The sequence below is a fragment of the Nicotiana attenuata genome, chromosome 11 (genome assembly GCF_001879085.1).
Source record: "Nicotiana attenuata strain UT chromosome 11, NIATTr2, whole genome shotgun sequence".
NCBI lineage: Eukaryota > Viridiplantae > Streptophyta > Magnoliopsida > Solanales > Solanaceae > Nicotiana > Nicotiana attenuata.
The window spans coordinates 56,608,538-56,626,665 of record NC_031999.1 but is presented as its reverse complement, the minus strand read 5'-3'; the positions used below and the strand labels follow the sequence as shown (position 1 = coordinate 56,626,665).

The 18,128-nt window shown below is 43.4% G+C and overlaps 1 protein-coding gene across 1 annotated transcript; it reads right to left on the bottom strand.

Annotated features, from left to right (window-relative positions):
* LOC109234597 (shikimate O-hydroxycinnamoyltransferase-like) lies at positions 14,373-17,391 on the bottom strand. Its single transcript, XM_019400647.1, has 2 exons — positions 16,807-17,391; positions 14,373-15,515 (listed from the first exon to the last, which is right to left on the bottom strand). Exons 1-2 carry the CDS (start codon positions 17,230-17,232, stop codon positions 14,514-14,516), a joined length of 1,428 nt encoding a protein of 475 aa, XP_019256192.1. The 5' UTR covers positions 17,233-17,391; the 3' UTR covers positions 14,373-14,513.

The following is an 18,128-nucleotide window of genomic DNA, read 5'->3' as shown; positions in this document are numbered from 1 at the left end:
GTAGCACCCACCTCATCAGTCTTGCTTTCGAATCCTTCTTAGTCATCAAATACCGGAGGGCTGCATGGTCCGTGTGTATGATCACCTTTGCCCCCATAAGATAAGGTCGAAACTTTTCCATCGCGAACACAATAGCCAATAGCTCTTTTTCCGTCACTGTGTAATTTCTTTGGGCCTCATTCATCGTTTTGCTAGCATAATACACAGGATGGAACATCTTGTTGATCCGTTGACCTAACACCGCACCTAACGCTACATCACTCGCATCGCACATAAGTTCAAAAGGCAAATCCCAATTAGGTGCGGTGATGATAGGAGTTGTGGTCAACTTGTGTTTCAATAGCTCAAAAGACTCCATGCACTTCTCGTCAAAGATAAACTTGGCATCCTTCTCCAATAATTTGCAAAGCGGGTTCACAATTTTTGAAAAATCTTTAATGAATCGCCGGTAGAACCCGGCATGACCAAGAAAGCTCCTCACCCCTTTGACAGAAGTAGGGGGAGGGAGCCTTGAGATAACCTCGATTTTTGCCTTATCAACTTCAATTCCTTGCCTTGAGATTTTGTGACCCAATACAATACCCTCTTGCACCATAAAGTGACATTTCTCCCAGTTGAGCACAAGGTTGGTTTCTTCACATCTTGCCAACACCCTATCCAAGTTCACCAAACATTCCTCAAATGAATCCCCCACCACGCTGAAATCGTCCATGAAGACCTCCAAGATATCCTCCACCATATCGGTGAAAATTGCCATCATACACCTTTGGAAGGTCGCCGGGGCATTACATAGTCCAAATGGCATTCTCGAGAAAGCGAACGTGCCATAAGGACATGTAAAGGTTGTCTTCTCCTGATCCTCCGGGGCAATGAGAATTTGATTGTACCCCGAGTAGCCATCTAGAAAACAATAAAAGGCCCAGCCCGCAAGACGATCGAGCATTTGGTCCAAGAATGGTAGTGGGAAATGATCCTTTCTTGTTACCTTGTTAAGCTTTCTATAGTCCATACACACTCTCCAACCCGTAACCGTCCGAGTAGGAATCAACTCATTGTTGGCATTGGTCACTACCGTCATTCCACCCTTCTTTGGCACACATTGGACCGGAGAGGTCCATGAACTATCCGAGATCGGGTATACCACACCGGCGTCTAACCACTTGATAACCTCCTTCTTTACCACTTCTTGCATCGCCTCATTTAATCTTCTTTGATGTTCAAGAGAGGGCCTTGCATCCTCCTCCAAAATGATCTTGTGCATGCAAAATGCGGGGCTTATTCTCTTGATGTCCGCCAAAGTCCATCCTATTGCCCTTTTTCGCTTTTGAAGCACCTCCACCGTGGCCTCAACCTGCAAGTTAGTAAGGCAAGAAGAAAGAATAACATGGAAGAGTAGAATTAGAGCCCAAGAATTCATACCTGAGGTGTGGAGGAAGTGGTTTCAACTCCAACACCGGTGGCTCCTCAATTGATGGCTTGGTTGGCAGAGTTTTGCGATTCTCAAGATCCAATGATAGCTTCCTAGGCTCATATGAATATGAACCCATTCCATGCAATGCATTTACGCACTCCACTCTACCGGCATCATCATTGACATCCATGTTAAGAAGCACGGCCTCAAGAGGATCTTCAACATTAATCAAGGCGCTTGTGTCATCCACTATCACCGCTGTGACAATGTCCACAAATGAACACACCTCCGTGCTATTGGGTTGTCTCATTGATTTGCACACATGAAATACCACCTTCTCATCACCCACACGGAATGTCAACTCCCCTGCTTCCACATCAACCAATGCCTTCCCCGTAGCTAGGAAAGGTCTTCCAAGAATGATTGGCACCTCAAAATCCACTTCGCAATCCAATATCACAAAATCTGCCGGCAATATGAACTTATCAACACGAACAAGTACATCATCAATTATGCCCAAAGGACGCTTCATAGATCGGTCCGCCATTTGAAGTCTCATGGAGGTTGGTCTCGGTTGACCGATCCCCAAGGTCTTGAAAACAGAATATGGCATCAAGTTAATACTAGCCCCCAAGTCACATAGGGCTTTAGCAAAATCCGCACTACTAATAGTGCACGGGATAGTGAAAGCACCCGGATCCTCGAGTTTTGAGGCCATAGAATGAACAATAGAACTCACTTGGTGCGTCATTTTAATTGTCTCACACTTCATCGACCTCTTCTTAGTTACCAAATACTTCATAAATTTTGCGTACTCCGGCATTTGTTCAAGGGCCTCCACCAATGGCACATTTATAGTAAGACTCTTCATTATTTCAATGAATTTTTTGAATTGGTTGTCTCCTTTTTGCTTTGCTAATCTTTGCGGGTAAGGTGGGGGGTGGCCTAGGCACGGGTGCCTTAGCCTTGGGCACCGCCGGCTCGGGTATATCAATAATGTGTTCCCTAGACGGGTTCACGGCAACTTGAGTCTCTACCCCGACCTCATCATCAATATCAATCTACACATCATTTGTCACTATTGGTTCAACCACATTGTCAACATTCAAAGGCACATCATCATCATGCGACTCAACTTCATCATTCACAACCCGATTCTCATCCGAGGCATGCACATCACAGCCTCTTCCACTCCTAGTTGTAACTGCCATCACAGGATTGTTACCCCCCTCCGGGTTCACTACCGTGTCACTTGGTAGCGCACCCTTAGGTCGGGTATTTAAGGCTTGAGAAATTTGTCCTATTTTCACCTCTAGGTTCCGGATAGATGTGTTATGTGAAGCCAATTGTGCGTCGGAATCTTGGTTCTTCTTCATCATCTGCTCGAACATCATTTCTATCCGTCCCATATCACTCCCCGAAGAACTAGTCCCTTGTGGTTGCAAAGGGGGTGGATTATTCGGTTGTTGGTACATGGGGGGCCTTTGAAAGCCTTGCCCCTGGTTGCCTTGATTGCCACTATTATTCCACCCTCCTTGATTGTTGTTGCCCCAATTGCTATTGTTCCCATTCCAATTGCTTTGATTGTTATTTTGGTTCCCCCAGTTATTGTTTTGATTGTTCCTGTTCCAATTTCCACCACTTTGTTGTTGGTTGTTGTTGTTCCAATTTTCGCCACCTTGTTGATTGCCCCAATTACCTTGGGGGCGCCATTGTTGATTTCCCTAATTTCCTCTATTTCCTTGGTAATTATTGACATATTGGCATTCCTCACTTTGCTCATCATAGCACTCGTTCGAATAACCACCGCCATCATTGTTGTTGTCAAACTGTTCACAATTACCTTGTTGTTGTTGTTGCCCCCTTTGCTTTTCAACATAGACACATTCTCTATTGCATTGACTTGGCGCGGGCTTTGAACTTGTTGCAATTGCGCCTTCGCCAATTGATTCATTGTTGTTGTAAGTTCGGCAATAGCTTGGCCATGGTCATTCAATTCCTTGTGCAAATGGATGACCGTGGGGTCACCTTGGGGCACATTTGCTCGGCTTTGCCATGCCGACGAAGTGTCGGCCATTTCATCAAGGACATCACAAGCTTCTTGGTAAGAAAGTTTCATAAAGTTCCCACCGGCCAATTGGTTCACAATGCACTGATTCGTGGTGTTGATGCCCCTATAAAAAGTCTGCTGGATCATCACCTCAGTCATGTCATTGTTAGGGCACTCCTTCACCATTGTTCTATATCGTTCCCAGATCTCGTGCAATGGTTCTGTTGGTATTTGCTTGAAAGCTAGAATTTCGTCTCGAAGAGCTGCCATATGACTTGGAGAAAAGAACTTGGCAATAAATTTGTCCGCCAATTCATCCCATGTGGTGATAGAATGATTGGGTAGCCTTTCTAACCAGTCCAATGCTTTGCCACGAAGAGAAAACGGGAAAAGCCTCAATCTCAATGCATCCTCTGACACGTTTGTTTGTTTGCTGCCCCGGCAAGTATCTACGAACCCCTTCAAGTGCTTGTATGCATTTTGGTCGGAGGCGCCCGTAAAATATCCCCTTTGCTCGAGCAAGGTCAACATAACATTTGTGATTTGAAAGTTCCCCGCCCGGATTCGGGGAGGAAAAATAGCACTAGCATACCCTTGATTTGGGGGCACCCATGGAGCCACTCTTGGCGGTGGCGGAGGAGGGTCTGGGATTTGCTCATTTAGATTTGCATTGGCATTTCTACCTCTACGTGGTACTTGAGGTGCCGGTAGCTCATCTTGATCAATATCTTCAACCTCCTTCCCCGCTAAAACATTGCCAAGAGGGTAATTTCCGTTGAGTGCCATTTGTACCTGATAGATCGACACAAGCAAAATTAGTAAACAAGAAGGAAAGAGAAGCAAAACACAAAACTAGCTACACAGATAGTCAACACCGTAAGCTCCCCAGCAACAGCGCCAAAAGGTGATCGCGGCCGTCTCAACACTACACAATGGTAGGAAGAGTGGGTAGAAATAACTAATACCCGAATAGTGGATCGGGGTCGAAATTCCACAGGGAGCTAGTAAAGGAGTTAGAATATCTGTCTAGCCTAGAGTTGCGGTTGTGCTTCTAATGTCGCTTCACACATTTTTGGGGTTTTCTTTTTAAACTACTCTTGTAAAACTAATGATTTAAACTAAATTATGCTAGGAGAATATTGCTAAGTTGTGCTTAATATAGGAAAAGGCACTAGGGTCGTGACACTACCTAGGTGGCTAGCTAACGGGTAGAAACTACTAAGGGGAGATTAATACATTTGGATTTATTGCTATAACCGCTGCACAATTGCACTCATTCTCACACCTCTCGGTAGAGAGAACGATTTTGCCCAATTGACTCTCTCGAGACCAATTAGGTAAGCCAATTAGACCGAGTAACTAGGGCTCAAGTAGGGTAGTTACTCTTTCGAGGTTTAACCTGTTAATTGGGACTACCATTCTCATGGGTCCATCCCAATTCCTTGTTAGGTCAAGTTTTAGGGTCATATGACTCTCTTTCTCAAGAAGAGTTAGACCCACTAAGCTTGAATTCATGTTTGCAACCACAAATTCTAGATTGAAACACAAAATTAAACCCAAATAACAAATACCCAATCTCAATTTCACCCTAGAATGCAACACCCATTAACTACCCACACTAGGGTTGAGCCACAACCTAGCTAATGGGTTTAGCTAGACATAATTAATGAAGAAACAGTAGAAATAGATGATGAAATGAACATGTTAATTGATTACTAATTAGAATCTATGATATTCAAGAGTAAAAAAGCCAAAATAAGCTACACAACACGTCTCACGAGCGCATCCTTCGTTCAGAAGCTAAAACATGACCTAAACATGGTAAAATGTCCTATTTATATCGGGCTGGAAAATCTAGACAAAAATACCCCTGCGGGGTCAGCGTCGACCGCGCAAAAAGGTAGCGCGGCCGCGTTGGCTCTTGGACTCTTGAAATCTACTCTCTGAAGTTGGGACCGCGGACCGCGCAGAAATGTAACGCGGCCGCGGTGGAAGACTGGCGCGGCCGCGTGGCTAGATTTGGCTAAAACTCCAACTCTCTGAATCTCATCCACGCGGACCGCGTAAAAATGTAGCGCGGCCGCGTGGGACTTTGTCTTGCATTTGTGGTCTCCAAACATGACTGGCACGGACCGCGTAGAAATGGAGCGCAGCCGCGCAGAATACCCTTGAATTAGCCAGTCTCTGAATCTCCTAGCACGGCCGTGTGCCATATAAATGCGGTCCGCGCTCGGTCTTTCTGTTCCCCACTTCCCTTGGTTTTTGACACTTGGCAGGTTTCACTTTGTTTTGAGCCGATCTTTGACATTTGTCATCTTGTCGCTCAAACCTGCAATCAAGCGCAACTTGTAAGCATTTTGGGACTACTTTGTGGTAATTTGTAACAAAAGCAATAGCAAGAAGGGGGTATAATCATGTTAAAATCCTAACTTATCAACTCCCGAGGGTGGGGATTTCGGGTCGTGACAAGTTGGTATCAGAGCTCTAGGTTGCATAGTTCTCACAACTCACAGACGAGCTTACTAGAGTCCGAGGGATCGGTACAGAGATGTTTGTATTTATCCCCTAGAGGCTACCGAGTTAGGAAAAGTCTCACATTTGTTCTTTCTTGTCGTGCGATTTGGTTTCTCAACGCTAATTGAATTTCTACTCTGTTCTTTTGCAGATGGCGAGAACACGCGCTTCCTTATCTTCCGATCAGCAGTCCGAGCCCCAGGCAGTTCCCACTAGGGGCAGAGGCCGAGGCCGTGCTAGAGGCCGAGGTAGGGGCAGGGCTCAGCCCCGATTGGTGGGTCTTATGGAGAGTGTCACTCGAGCAGGTTTGCTTCCTGTAGCACCAGCCGTCTCTCAGGCTGGAGGAGGGGCCCAGACTCCTGCTACTCGTACTCCGGAGCAGGGAGTTCCCCCGATTCAGACTCCAGCAGTTCAGTCAGTTGGAGCAGCTCAGCCGGGTATGGTAGCCCAGGCCGGTGATGGGGCAACTATGTCTGCCGATGCTTTATGGAGGCTGGATAGGTTCACCAAGCTCTTCACTACTACTTTCAGGGTGCATCTACCGAGGATCCTCAGGATTATTTGGACAGCTGCCACGAGGTTCTTCGGAACATGGGTATTGTTGAGACCAATGGGGTTGACTTCGCTACATTCCAATTGTCTGGATCCGCCAAGACTTGGTGGAGGGATTAACGTTTAGCTAGACTGGCAGGATTTCCAGCCTTGACCTGGGAGCAGTTCACATATCTATTTCTGGAGAAGTTTCTCCCTATTACACAGTGAGAGGCCTATCGGAGGCAGTTCGAGCGTCTCCAGCAGGGATCCATGACAGTCACCTAGTACGAGATCAGGTTTATTGATTTGGCTCGCCATGCTCTTGTTATACTTCCCACTGAGAGGGAGAGGGTAAGACGGTTTATTGATGGACTCATTCAGCCTATTCGTCTCCAGAGGGCTAGAGAGGCTGGGAGCGAGATATCCTTTCAGGAGGCGGCCAATGTGGCCCGGAGGATTGAGATGGTATTGTCACAGGGGGGTGGTCATAGGGCAGATAAGAGGCCCCGTCAGTCAGGCCAATTCAGTGGTGCCTCATCTGGAGGCAGAGATTCGTATGATAGGGGTCATCCTCCTAGGCCCTTCCAGTCAACGCTCCAGGTCTCCCATGGTACTTCAGGTGGTCGTGGTTCTCAGCCGCATTATTCCGATCAGCAGCCTCACAGTGCACCATCACTACCTATCAGTGCACCGCCGCTTCAGAGTTTCCAGGGCGGTCCGCCGAGGGCTTGTTTTACTTGTGGCGACACGAGGCACATTGCTAGGTATTGCCCTCGAGCTTCGACCAGTTCTCCGCAGCAGCAGGGACCCCGTCCTATGATTCAGGCACCAGATGTTCCATATACCGTCCAACCAGCTCGAGGCGGGGGTAGAGGTGCTAGAGGTGGAGGTAGAGGTCCTAGAGGTGGAGCTCAAGCCGCTAGAAGTGGAGGCCAGCCAGCAGCAGGCCGTCCCAGAGAGGCAGTTCAGGGTGGTGGGGCCCAGCCCCGATGTTATGCTCTTTCAGCCAGGCCAGAGACTGAGTCTTCAGATGCAGTCATTACAGGTACTATTCTGGTTTGTGATAGAGATGCTTCAGTGTTGTTTGATCCGGGGTCTACGAATTCGTATATGTCATCCTATTTTGCCCCGCATTTGATCATGCCTAGTGATGCATTGGGTATTCCTGTTTATGTATCTACACCGGTGGGTGATTCTATCGTGGTTGATCGAGTCCATCGATCTTGTGTTGTGGTGATTGGGGGTCTTGAGACCCGTGTTGATTTGTTGCTTTTAGACATGGTCGACTTCGATGTTATACTGGGGATGGACTGGTTATCCCCGTACCACGCTATCTTCGACTGCCATGCCAAGACTATGACCTTAGCCTTACCGGGCATGCCTCGTTTAGAGTGGAGAGGGACTCCTGGTCATTCTACCCACAGTGTTATATCGTATGTGAAGGCTCGGCGTATGGTCGAGAAGGGGTCTTTGGCCTATTTAGCCTATGTTCGGGATTCCAGTGCTGAGGTTCCCTCTATTGATTCTGTGCCCGTTATTTGTGAGTTCCGTGATGTTTTTTCTTCAGACCTGCCTGGTATGCCACCCGACAGCGATATTGATTTCTGCATTGATCAGGTACCGGGCACTCAGCCCATTTCTATTCCCCCATATCGTATGGCCCTGCCGGAGTTGAAAGAGTTAAAGGAACAGTTGCAGGATTTACTTGAGAAGGGTTTCATTAGACCTAGTGTCTCACCTTGGGGTGCGCCGGTGTTATTTGTCAAGAAGAAGGATGGGTCAATGAGAATGTGTATTGATTACCGGCAATTGAACAAGGTAACGATCAAGAATAAGTATCCACTACTGAGGATTGATGATTTGTTCGACCAGCTTCAGGGTGCTAGGGTATTTTCCAAGATTGACTTGCGATCTGGCTACCATCAGTTTAGGATTAGGGCATCCGATGTCCCTAAGACAGCTTTCCGCACTCAGTACGGGCATTATGAGTTCTTGGTTATGTCATTCGGGTTGACAAATTCCCCAGCATCTTTCATGGACTTGATGAACCGAGTGTTCAGGCCTTATTTGGACTAATTCGTGATAGTCTTCATTGATGATATACTGATATATTCCCGCAGCCAGGAGGAGCACGAGCAACACCTTAGAGTGGTTCTTCAGACTCTGAGGGATAGTCAGTTATATGCCAAGTTCTTCAAGTGTGAGTTATGGCTGAGTTCAGTTGCATTTCTGGATCATGTTGCATCAGTAGAGGGTATTCAGGTGGCCTAGACCGGCTTCAGCTATGGAGATTCGGAGTTTCTTGGGGTTGGCAGGCTATTATAGACGGTTCGTGGAGGGGTTTTCATCTATTGCAGCCCCGATGACCAAATTGACTCAGAAGGGTGTCCAGTTCAGATGGTAGAAGGAGTGTGAGGCGCGCTTTCAGAAGCTCAAGACAGCTCTGACTACGGCACTGGTGTTGGTTTTGCCCATAGGTTCAGGGCCTTATACAGTCTATTGTGATGCTTCTCGTGTTGGGCTTGGAGCAGTATTGATGCAGGATGGCAAGGTCATTGCCTATGCTTCGAGGCAGTTGAATTCATGAGAAGAACTATCCGGTTCATGATTTGGAGTTGGCAGCCATAGTTCACGCACTGAAGTCTTAGAGACATTATCTGTATGGCATGGCATGTGAGGTGTTCACGGATCACAAGAGTCTTCTCAAGCAAAAGGAGTTGAATTTGAGGCAGAGGAGGTGGTTGGAGTTGTTGAAGGATTATGATATCACCATTTTATATCATCCGGGAAAGGCCAATGTGGTGGCCGATGCATTGAGTAGGAAGTCAGCCAGTATGGGCAGTCTTGCTTATATTCCGGTCGGTGAGAGGCCGCTTGCTTTGGATATTCAGGCCTTAGCCAATCAGTTCGTGAGGTTGGATATTTCAGAGCCTAGTCGTGTGTTAGCTTGCACAGTCGCTCTCTCTTCATTATTGGAGCGTATCCGTGGTCGGCAGTATGATGATCCCCATTTGTGTGTCCTTAGAGACACGGTGCAGCGCGGAGGTGCCAGGCATGTTAACTTAGATGATGATGGAGTTTTGAGATTGCATGGTCGAGTATGTGTGCCTAATGTGGATGGGCTCCGAGAGTTGATTTTGGAGGAGGCCCATAGCTCCCGATACTCTATTCATCCGGGCGCCGCGAAAATGTATCAGGATTTGCGGCAGCATTACTGGTGGCGTAGAATGAAGAAGGATATTGTAGCATATGTGGCTCGTTGTTTGAATTGTCAGCAGGTTAAGTACGAGCATCAGAGGCCTGGTGGTGTATTTCAGCGGATTGAGCTTCCCGAGTGGAAGTGGGAGCGGATTACTATGGATTTTGTTACTGGACTTTCGCTGACTCGGAAGAAGTTCGACGCAGTTTGGGTCATTGTTGATAGGCTGACCAAGTCAGCACATTTCATTCTTGTGGCAGTCTCCTCTTCTTCTGAGAGGTTGGCTGAGATCTACATTCGGGAGATTGTTCTCCTTCATGGTGTGCCCGTATCTATCATTTCGGACCGGGGCACGCAGTTTACCTCGCGCTTCTGGAGAGCGGTGCAGCGAGAGTTGGGCACACGGGTTGATTTGAGCACAGCATTTCATCCCCAGATGGACGGTCAGTCCGAGTGGACTATTCAGATTCTAGAGGATATGCTTCGAGCTTCTGTTATTGACTTTGGAGGTTCGTGGGATCAGTTCTTGCCTTTAGCGGAGTTTGCCTACAACAACAGCTACCAGTCGAGCATCCAGATAGCTCCTTATGAGGCTTTATATGGTAGGCGGTGTCTGTCTCCGGTTGGATGGTTTGAGTCGGGAGAGGCTCGGTTGTTGGGTACAGATTTGGTTCAGGAGGCCTTGGACAAGGTCAAGATCATTCAGGATAGGCTTCGTTCAGCTCAGTCTAGGCAAAAGAGTTATGCAGACCGCAAGGTTCGAGATGTGGCTTTTATGGTTGGTGAACGGGTATTGCTCCGAGTGTCACCTATGAAGGGCGTGATGAGATTTGGGAAGAAGGGCAAGCTTAGCCCTAGGTTCATTGGTCCGTTTGAGATTCTTGATCGAGTGGGAGAGGTGGCTTACAGATTTGCATTGTCGCCTAGCTTATCAGCCGTGCATCCATTTTTTCATGTATCCATGCTTCGGAGGTATCACGGTGATCCAGCCCACGTGTTAGATTTCAGCACTGTCCAGTTGGACAAGGACTTGTCTTACGAGGAGGAGCTGGTAGCTATTTTGGACCGGCATGTTCGTCAGTTGAGATCCAAGAGTTTTCCTTCTGTTCGTGTTCAGTGGAGAGGTCAGCCTCCTGAGGCATCGACCTGGGAGTCTGAGTCTGATATGCGGAGTCGTAATCCTCATCTTTTTCCCGACTCAGGTACTTCTTTCTTTTGTCCGTTCGAGGACGAACGATTGTTTTAGAGGTGGAGAATGTGACGATCCAAAGGGTCATCACCTGTTTTCTTACCCATTTTATACTTCCGAGGCCTTGAAAACCTCATTTAGGGTTGCCTCGATTTGCGTGCGCAATCCGGGCGCGTAGCCGGAAAGCTTAAATATGAATTCTATGAGAAAAATGCTAAATTTTGATATTAAAATGAATAAATTTGACTTTTGTCAACATTTTAGTTAACGGACCCGGACCCGTGATTTGACGATCCCGGAGGGTCCGTAGGAAAATATGGGACTTGGGCGTATGCCCGGAATCGAATTCCGAGGTCCCAAGCCCGAGAAATGATTTTTTGTGTGAAATTGTTTTCTGAAAATAATTAAGGAAATTGAAAATGAAATTTGATTAGAAGACTATGGTATCGGGCCCATATTTTGGTTTCGGCGCCCGGTACAAGTCTTATATATGATTTAAACACTTTCTGTAAAGTTTGGTTGAAAACGGACTTCATTTGACGTGTTTCGGAATTAAAATGGAAATTTGATGTTTTATGAAAATTTGGAAGGAATCATGGATTTTGAGTCTTAATTCGATGTTTATGATGTTATTTGGCGATTTGATCGCGCGAATAAGTCTGTAGGATATTTTTGAGGTTATGTGTATGTTTGGTTTGGAGCCCCAAGGGCTCGGGTGAGTTTTGGATAGGCCGTGAGTGCATTTGAAACCTTTGAGAAAATCTGGCATTTCAGTTCTGGTATTTTCGCATTTGCGAAGCAGGTCTGGCAAATGCGATATCGCAAATGCGAGCCTGGCATCGCAAATGCGAGGAAGGGTGAGTCTGCAGTGGGTCGCAAATGCGACCATTTGGCCGCAAATGCGAAGCTGGGCTGGTCGCAAATGCGACCTTTGGCTCGCAAATGCGAAGTGCGGATTTTTGGACAGTGTTCGCAAATGCAAACATTTTATCGCAAATCCAATAACAGGTCGGGGTTTGCAATTGCGAACCCCAGTTCGCATTTCCCACATCTGAGGCCTACATATTTTATACTTAGTCGAATTTTGAACCATTTTTCACCCCACTTTCAAAACACAAGGCGATTTTCCAAGAACAAGACTTCTTCCAAATCATTTGTAAGTCAATTTTTACTCATTTCTTTCAAACATTAACATCATTTAACATGTTTTCAACTTAAAATCAATGATTTTCATGGGTGAAATCGGGGGTTTTGGGTAGAACCTAGGTTTTTCTAAAATTGGGAATTTGGACCTCAATTTGAGGTCCGATTTCAAGACAAATCATATATTTGGGTTTGTGGGGGAATGGGTAGCTGGGTTTTGGTTCGAACCTCAGATTTTGACCATGTGGACCCGGGGGAGATTTTGGAATTTTTTGGCAAAACTTTGGGAAATTCATTTTATGCATTCAGATTGATTCATTTAGCGTTTATTGATGTAATTAAGTAACTTGTGACTAGATTCGAGCGGATTGGTGGTGGAATCGAGGGGTAAAGCTATAATTGAGGTTTGAGTTGAAGTCAAAGCATCGAGGTAAGTGTTCGGTCTAACCTTAGCTTGAGGGATTAGGAGTTGAGTCTTATTTGCTATTTGTGTTGTGTCGAGTACGACGTATAGGCATGGTGACGAGTATCTATACGTTTGTGTCGAGCATGACCGTGAGTCTTAAATTGATAATTCTTGTATTCTTAATGGATTCTATGAAAGCTTGATTGATGATTCTCGATACTGAGCAAGGATTTAGTTTATTTCCGTGGACTTTAGTTATGACTGAGTATTGGTATTAATTGTGTCAAGTAGAAGTTGAACAAGATTGGTTATAGCTGACTCTCCCTTGCCGGGACATTTGATTTGATATTTTGTTTCCCTTACCGGGAAGTTATTATATTGTTGTCCCCCAGCTGGGATTATTTTGTTATGTTGTGTTGGATTGAAATGGGAGCGGGTGGTACGCCTACCACAAGTGATTGATGAAATGGGAGCGGGTGGTACGCCTACCACAAGAGTTTATGAAATGGGAACGGGTGGTATGCCTATCACGAGTTATTGAGAAATGGGATCGGGTTGCACGCCTGCAACAAGATGAGCTGAACATGAAAATTGTCCTTATTTCTTATTTCCGTGTTAGAAGCTAGACTGTAGATTTCTCCTCTATTATTCCTGATGTTCTATTTATATCTATTATCCCTGAAGCATATTCCCTCCCCTAGTTTAATTATTTATTTCTGTTGCCTCTTTGTTGTATTGTATATATATATATATATATATATATATATATATATATATATATATATATATCTGCACAAGTTTATCTGGAGTCTGGTCCGAGCCTCGTCACTACCTCGCCGGGGTTAGGCCAGGCACTTACCAGCACATTGGGTCGGTTGTGCTGATGCTACACTTTGTGCTCTTTTGCACAGATCCAGGTGTCGGAGCAGCTTACGGTGCGCAGCAGTAGCCAGGGAGCAGTCTTTCAGTCCACAAGATCCCGAGGTAGTCCTGCAGGCGTCCGCAGGCCCGGCATCTCTTATATCCCCTTTCTGCCCTGTTTCCCTTGTACTGAGACAGAGTTTTATTATTTTGTTTTAGACTTTGTATTTAGCTTTCTTAGATGGTCCGTGAAATGTTGTGACACCAGGTGCTGGGTAGAGACTTGTACTGATGTTTAGACGCTGTTGCTATATTTTCAGTTCAGACTTCCGCTATCTTTTATTAATCGCAGTATTTTAATTGCTATTCATCTATAATTTAAATTGTTTAATCATGGATAAAATGAGTTAGGATAATGTTTGCGACTGTTCTTGGCTTGCCTAGCTTCAAGTAGGCGCCATCACGACTCTCGAGGGTGGGGATTTCGGGTCGTGACATGAACTTAGTGTTACAAGTTCAAAAGTTAAGGACATGTAGTCCTGAAGTCCTGAAGTTATGTTCAAAAGTTAAGGACATGAGCAGAAGGGTATTTTCGTCCGAGCAGTTAAAGTTTATTAAAGCAGTGGCTAAAGACTAAAGACACTTTAAACAGTGGCTTAAAAGTAAATACATATGTTATTAGTGGCTAACCGTGCACTTCCCCCAAAATCAACCAGTGTAAAATCTAAACTACTCCAAATGTGTTTCTCGATTTTTTAGTATGTTTTAAGAAAATGATACATGTATTCTTATATTTGGAATTTTTCACGTTAAGCTTCTCATTTTATCCTTAATGACATACTATTATTGTAATAAAAATGTCATGATCAAATGTTTAATATCACTTAGTTTTGAGGGTACTACTTTTGATATGTGTCAAATAGTGTGTCACTCTTTTTAAAACTTAGTGCTGCCAAGATTCACAAAAATGAAACAGGGGGAGTAGTATTCTTTATATCAAGGCACCCTTAATTTTCTAATTTCTCTTTAGAGTGTACTCATTTATTTTTGCTTATATTCTGTCCATGACCAAATTTTCTTTATATTGGATTAATTAAAAAGATACATATTTAATTTGCAAATCACATTAACATATAGTAAGATACAAACTTGTTTCTCCTTTTCACACACACATGACATAACGAGCTCAATATTTACATAACTACATTAATTCAAGTTGAGATAATCTGCAGTCAGGGGCTTGAACACATTGGCCGCAGAAGCCTCAACCAATTCCAACTGCCATTTCAGCATGTGCATGTAAACAACCCAATCTCCATTTCCTTTAGGACTCGGCATTGGCATCACATATCCTGCTTTCCCTTCCCATGGAAAATGATACGACCCAAACACTGGCTCTCCCCACCCAAATTCAATCTTCCTCACCGGAAACTGCTGCCCCGACGACACCACCACCGCCAGCGCATCTTCATTTGTGGCGTAGATTCTTGCTAAAGCTGGTTCTGGACGATGATCCTCCACCCAATTTATTAACCCAAGAAAATGTTCTTTAGTTTTTGCAGGTTCAAGAAACTCATGAACTGCATTTGCTACCCAACTTAAAGGTTTCTCCTTTAGTTTCTCCACTTTCTTCTCCCCAAATGGAATGGAAAGAACATTCCCAAAATACCCTTTTAGTACCTTGGCTTGTTCTTCAACTCCGTCGCTCAATCTACTCCTGCCATTAACCACAATCCCAAACCTGAAGTTCTCGTAATTAGGAGTACTATTTTTTCCCATCCCATTGGCTATAGTTTTCCATAGGAAAGCACTGAAAGTTTCAAGCTTAGTAAACCTGTGGAATTTTGTGCTAATCATGTTGTTATTACAACTATTTGCTAATGATTGGAGGCGGCTGATTTCTTCAGCCTTGACATAGTAAATTCTACTTATAACTTGATCATCATCATCATCAATATTTGTGACAGCAGGTGTTTCTTGTTTTAGGGCAGAGATAGGTATGTACATGCTGTCTATTACCAAGGGATCGTAGAGTGAGGGACGCCGTGGAGAAAGAAAGGAACGTGGGAAAGATGGGAGCTGAGAGAGTGGTTTGGACTGAGCTATTTCTGCCCATGATACGAGAAACATGTCGGTTGAATAAGCATCAGCAACTCTATGATCAAATGTACAAGCCACCACTATTCCTCCACATTTGAGTTGTGTAGCCTGCATAAATTATAAATTTGTGTCAAGTCGGTTGAGATGATAAAATTAATTATCAGAGACTTTTTACTTCATTAAATCATCTAAAAAAAATTATAAGCTAAGCACGGTTCATAAAAAGTGGCATTAGTAACCTGAAAAATATGGTACAATATATGCTACAATGGTTTATAGCATAGGAGATAATTAATCGATTTTTTATATCTGGATGTTTTAAGTTTAGATTGATTACTATATGCACGTTCTAAATTGAATGTTCAAATTTCTTTCTACCTACATATTGTGATAAACAGAACTTAGACATATCATCCATGCAAAAAATTACATGCGATCCACTTTTACTTTGTTCTATACTATCTTCTCTATTTTATCTAGAAATGAAACAACAATATTACTCCACTTATCCCTCGACAGATTTGAAATGGAGGTCATGAAAAATTAGGTACCTCTCTCATGTTAATTTTTATTACCTTTCTGTTTTTCGCTATTAAAAAAAAGCACAAAGAATAGTAGGTAAAAAAAGTATACCTAAAGTTCGATTTGATCAGGGAAGACTTTTCCATTGAAGACAAAGTTTGCTCAGTATTTTAAATTGAACGTACACTTTCTGGTTTTAGTTTGCACTACCAATATATTCATTGGTTTTGAATACTATATAATACTCAGAACAAAGTTATATGGACTTATTTAACTATTCTTCATTTACTTTCTGTTTCTTAAAGTAATAAATGAACTACAAAGAATGAAAAAACCTACAGAAAGGCGCCACTTGATCTACAAACAAACATTAAATAATTCAGCTTTGCGATTCTTCTCTTAAAAGCATTTCTTTTAAAACATTCAATTTCAAATAGAGGGAGCACGAGGTTTCTGTCATGCATGTCAGCTTTTGCATGAAAATGGCTTAGACGACTATATATATTAATCCTACAGCCTGTGCGGCAATTGGAAATTTATTACACAACCTACAAAAGTACTCTACATGTATGTGTTTATACATTGAGCTGGGAAACCGAGGAAGGGCATTCAAGTTCAGTGTCTAGATATTTTGGGACGGCAAAGGTGTTGTCCTTTATAGGACTACTGATTAAGAGATTAACATATACTGAAAGTGTAAAAAAAAGTGTACATTCTTAAGTCAATGAAAACAGAATTACAGAAATTCGTCTATAGAATTAAAACCTGAAGAATAACGCAAGTTATATGAGTTGAAAAATAAACTTTGTACATGCAATTATGCACAGATGATAGGGCACATGCTACTTGTAAAATAGGAGAAATTTCACAACAGTACCTGAACGGCTAATACACCGTGCTTCTTCTTTGGTACAAGCTTACCCTCTATGCTTTCATCTGGATTATACAAGTTCATTTCTTTGAGCTCTATATCAGCCCAAGCTTCTGTGAAACTGACTCCGGCATTGTTGCAAAGAACTTCGGGCTCTCCAGCAAGGTTCTGAACAAACTCCCCTGCAAATGCATAATAGGAAACCAAGGTTTCAGCCAAAGAAACCTTTAGAACTTTGACCATTGATCCAAATGAATACTTTGGCATCCCAGAAATAATGGGGTTCTGGTAACAAAAGAAAACTCCAACGTCCATTGGAGGCAAGAGCAAATCAAGATTTGACTGTGGTAGCCAATGCTCTTGCATTGGCAACGATGCTGCCACCACCTCAGTTTTGATCACCTTCACATTGAAATCTCTTTTGGCACCCATCTTACTTCTAATATTTCGCTTCTTTCTTGTTTTAGTTGAACTCACAGAACCCCTTCTAGATTTGCTTTTGAGGACTAATCCTTACAATGGTGAGTCTGTGCCTTAGAGTAAGTGATGGGTGGAATAATACACGCATGGGACAGTTGTATTTATAACGTTAAAACGTAGGTGGGAGAGATATATATTGTATAAGGTTTAACAAGGGGTGAGATAAATAGAGAAATGGTAAAGTTTCTATTGGTTGAGAGTTTCTAGCGCAAGTTACTACACCACAAAGAAGTCAATGCTTTTGGTAGAATCGTACGATAATGAATCCTTAATAGTTGGCATCCTAATGCTAATATTCCGTCTTCTTTCATCACTTGGTAGGTCACACAATTAAAATATCAGAAAAGCTAAAGCTGCTCTGAATATTAATAGTAGTATAATTAATTTGAGAAACATGAACTTATCTGTTAACTTTTGCCGCTCGATCGGGAGGATAGAATAAAGGAAATATAGTGTACTTCATTGGAAATAGCAAAAATAAATCCTACATAACTTTAAGTTGTATTAAAAAAATTGTAACTTGCATTTCAAGAAGTGAACACTATCTTGAAACGGTCAAAAGAAGAGTTGTGCTATTATTATGTGTGGCTAAAAATTAAGAGAAAAAGAACGGTGCGATAAAAAGTCTTGAGGAGAAGTTGGTGTAATAATCCAAAATATTTATACACTTATTAATTAGGATATTAGAGAATTAATTTAATTTGTAGCTATCGGGTTGAACATTAAGCTAGTGAATGAATTTTATTATAATATATATTATATTATACTAATAAGTGGCAAGTGGCTAACTTTTCAACTAGGCTTATATTGTCAACTCTGGCTAATTATTAAATAAGGAGTAGGCCGAG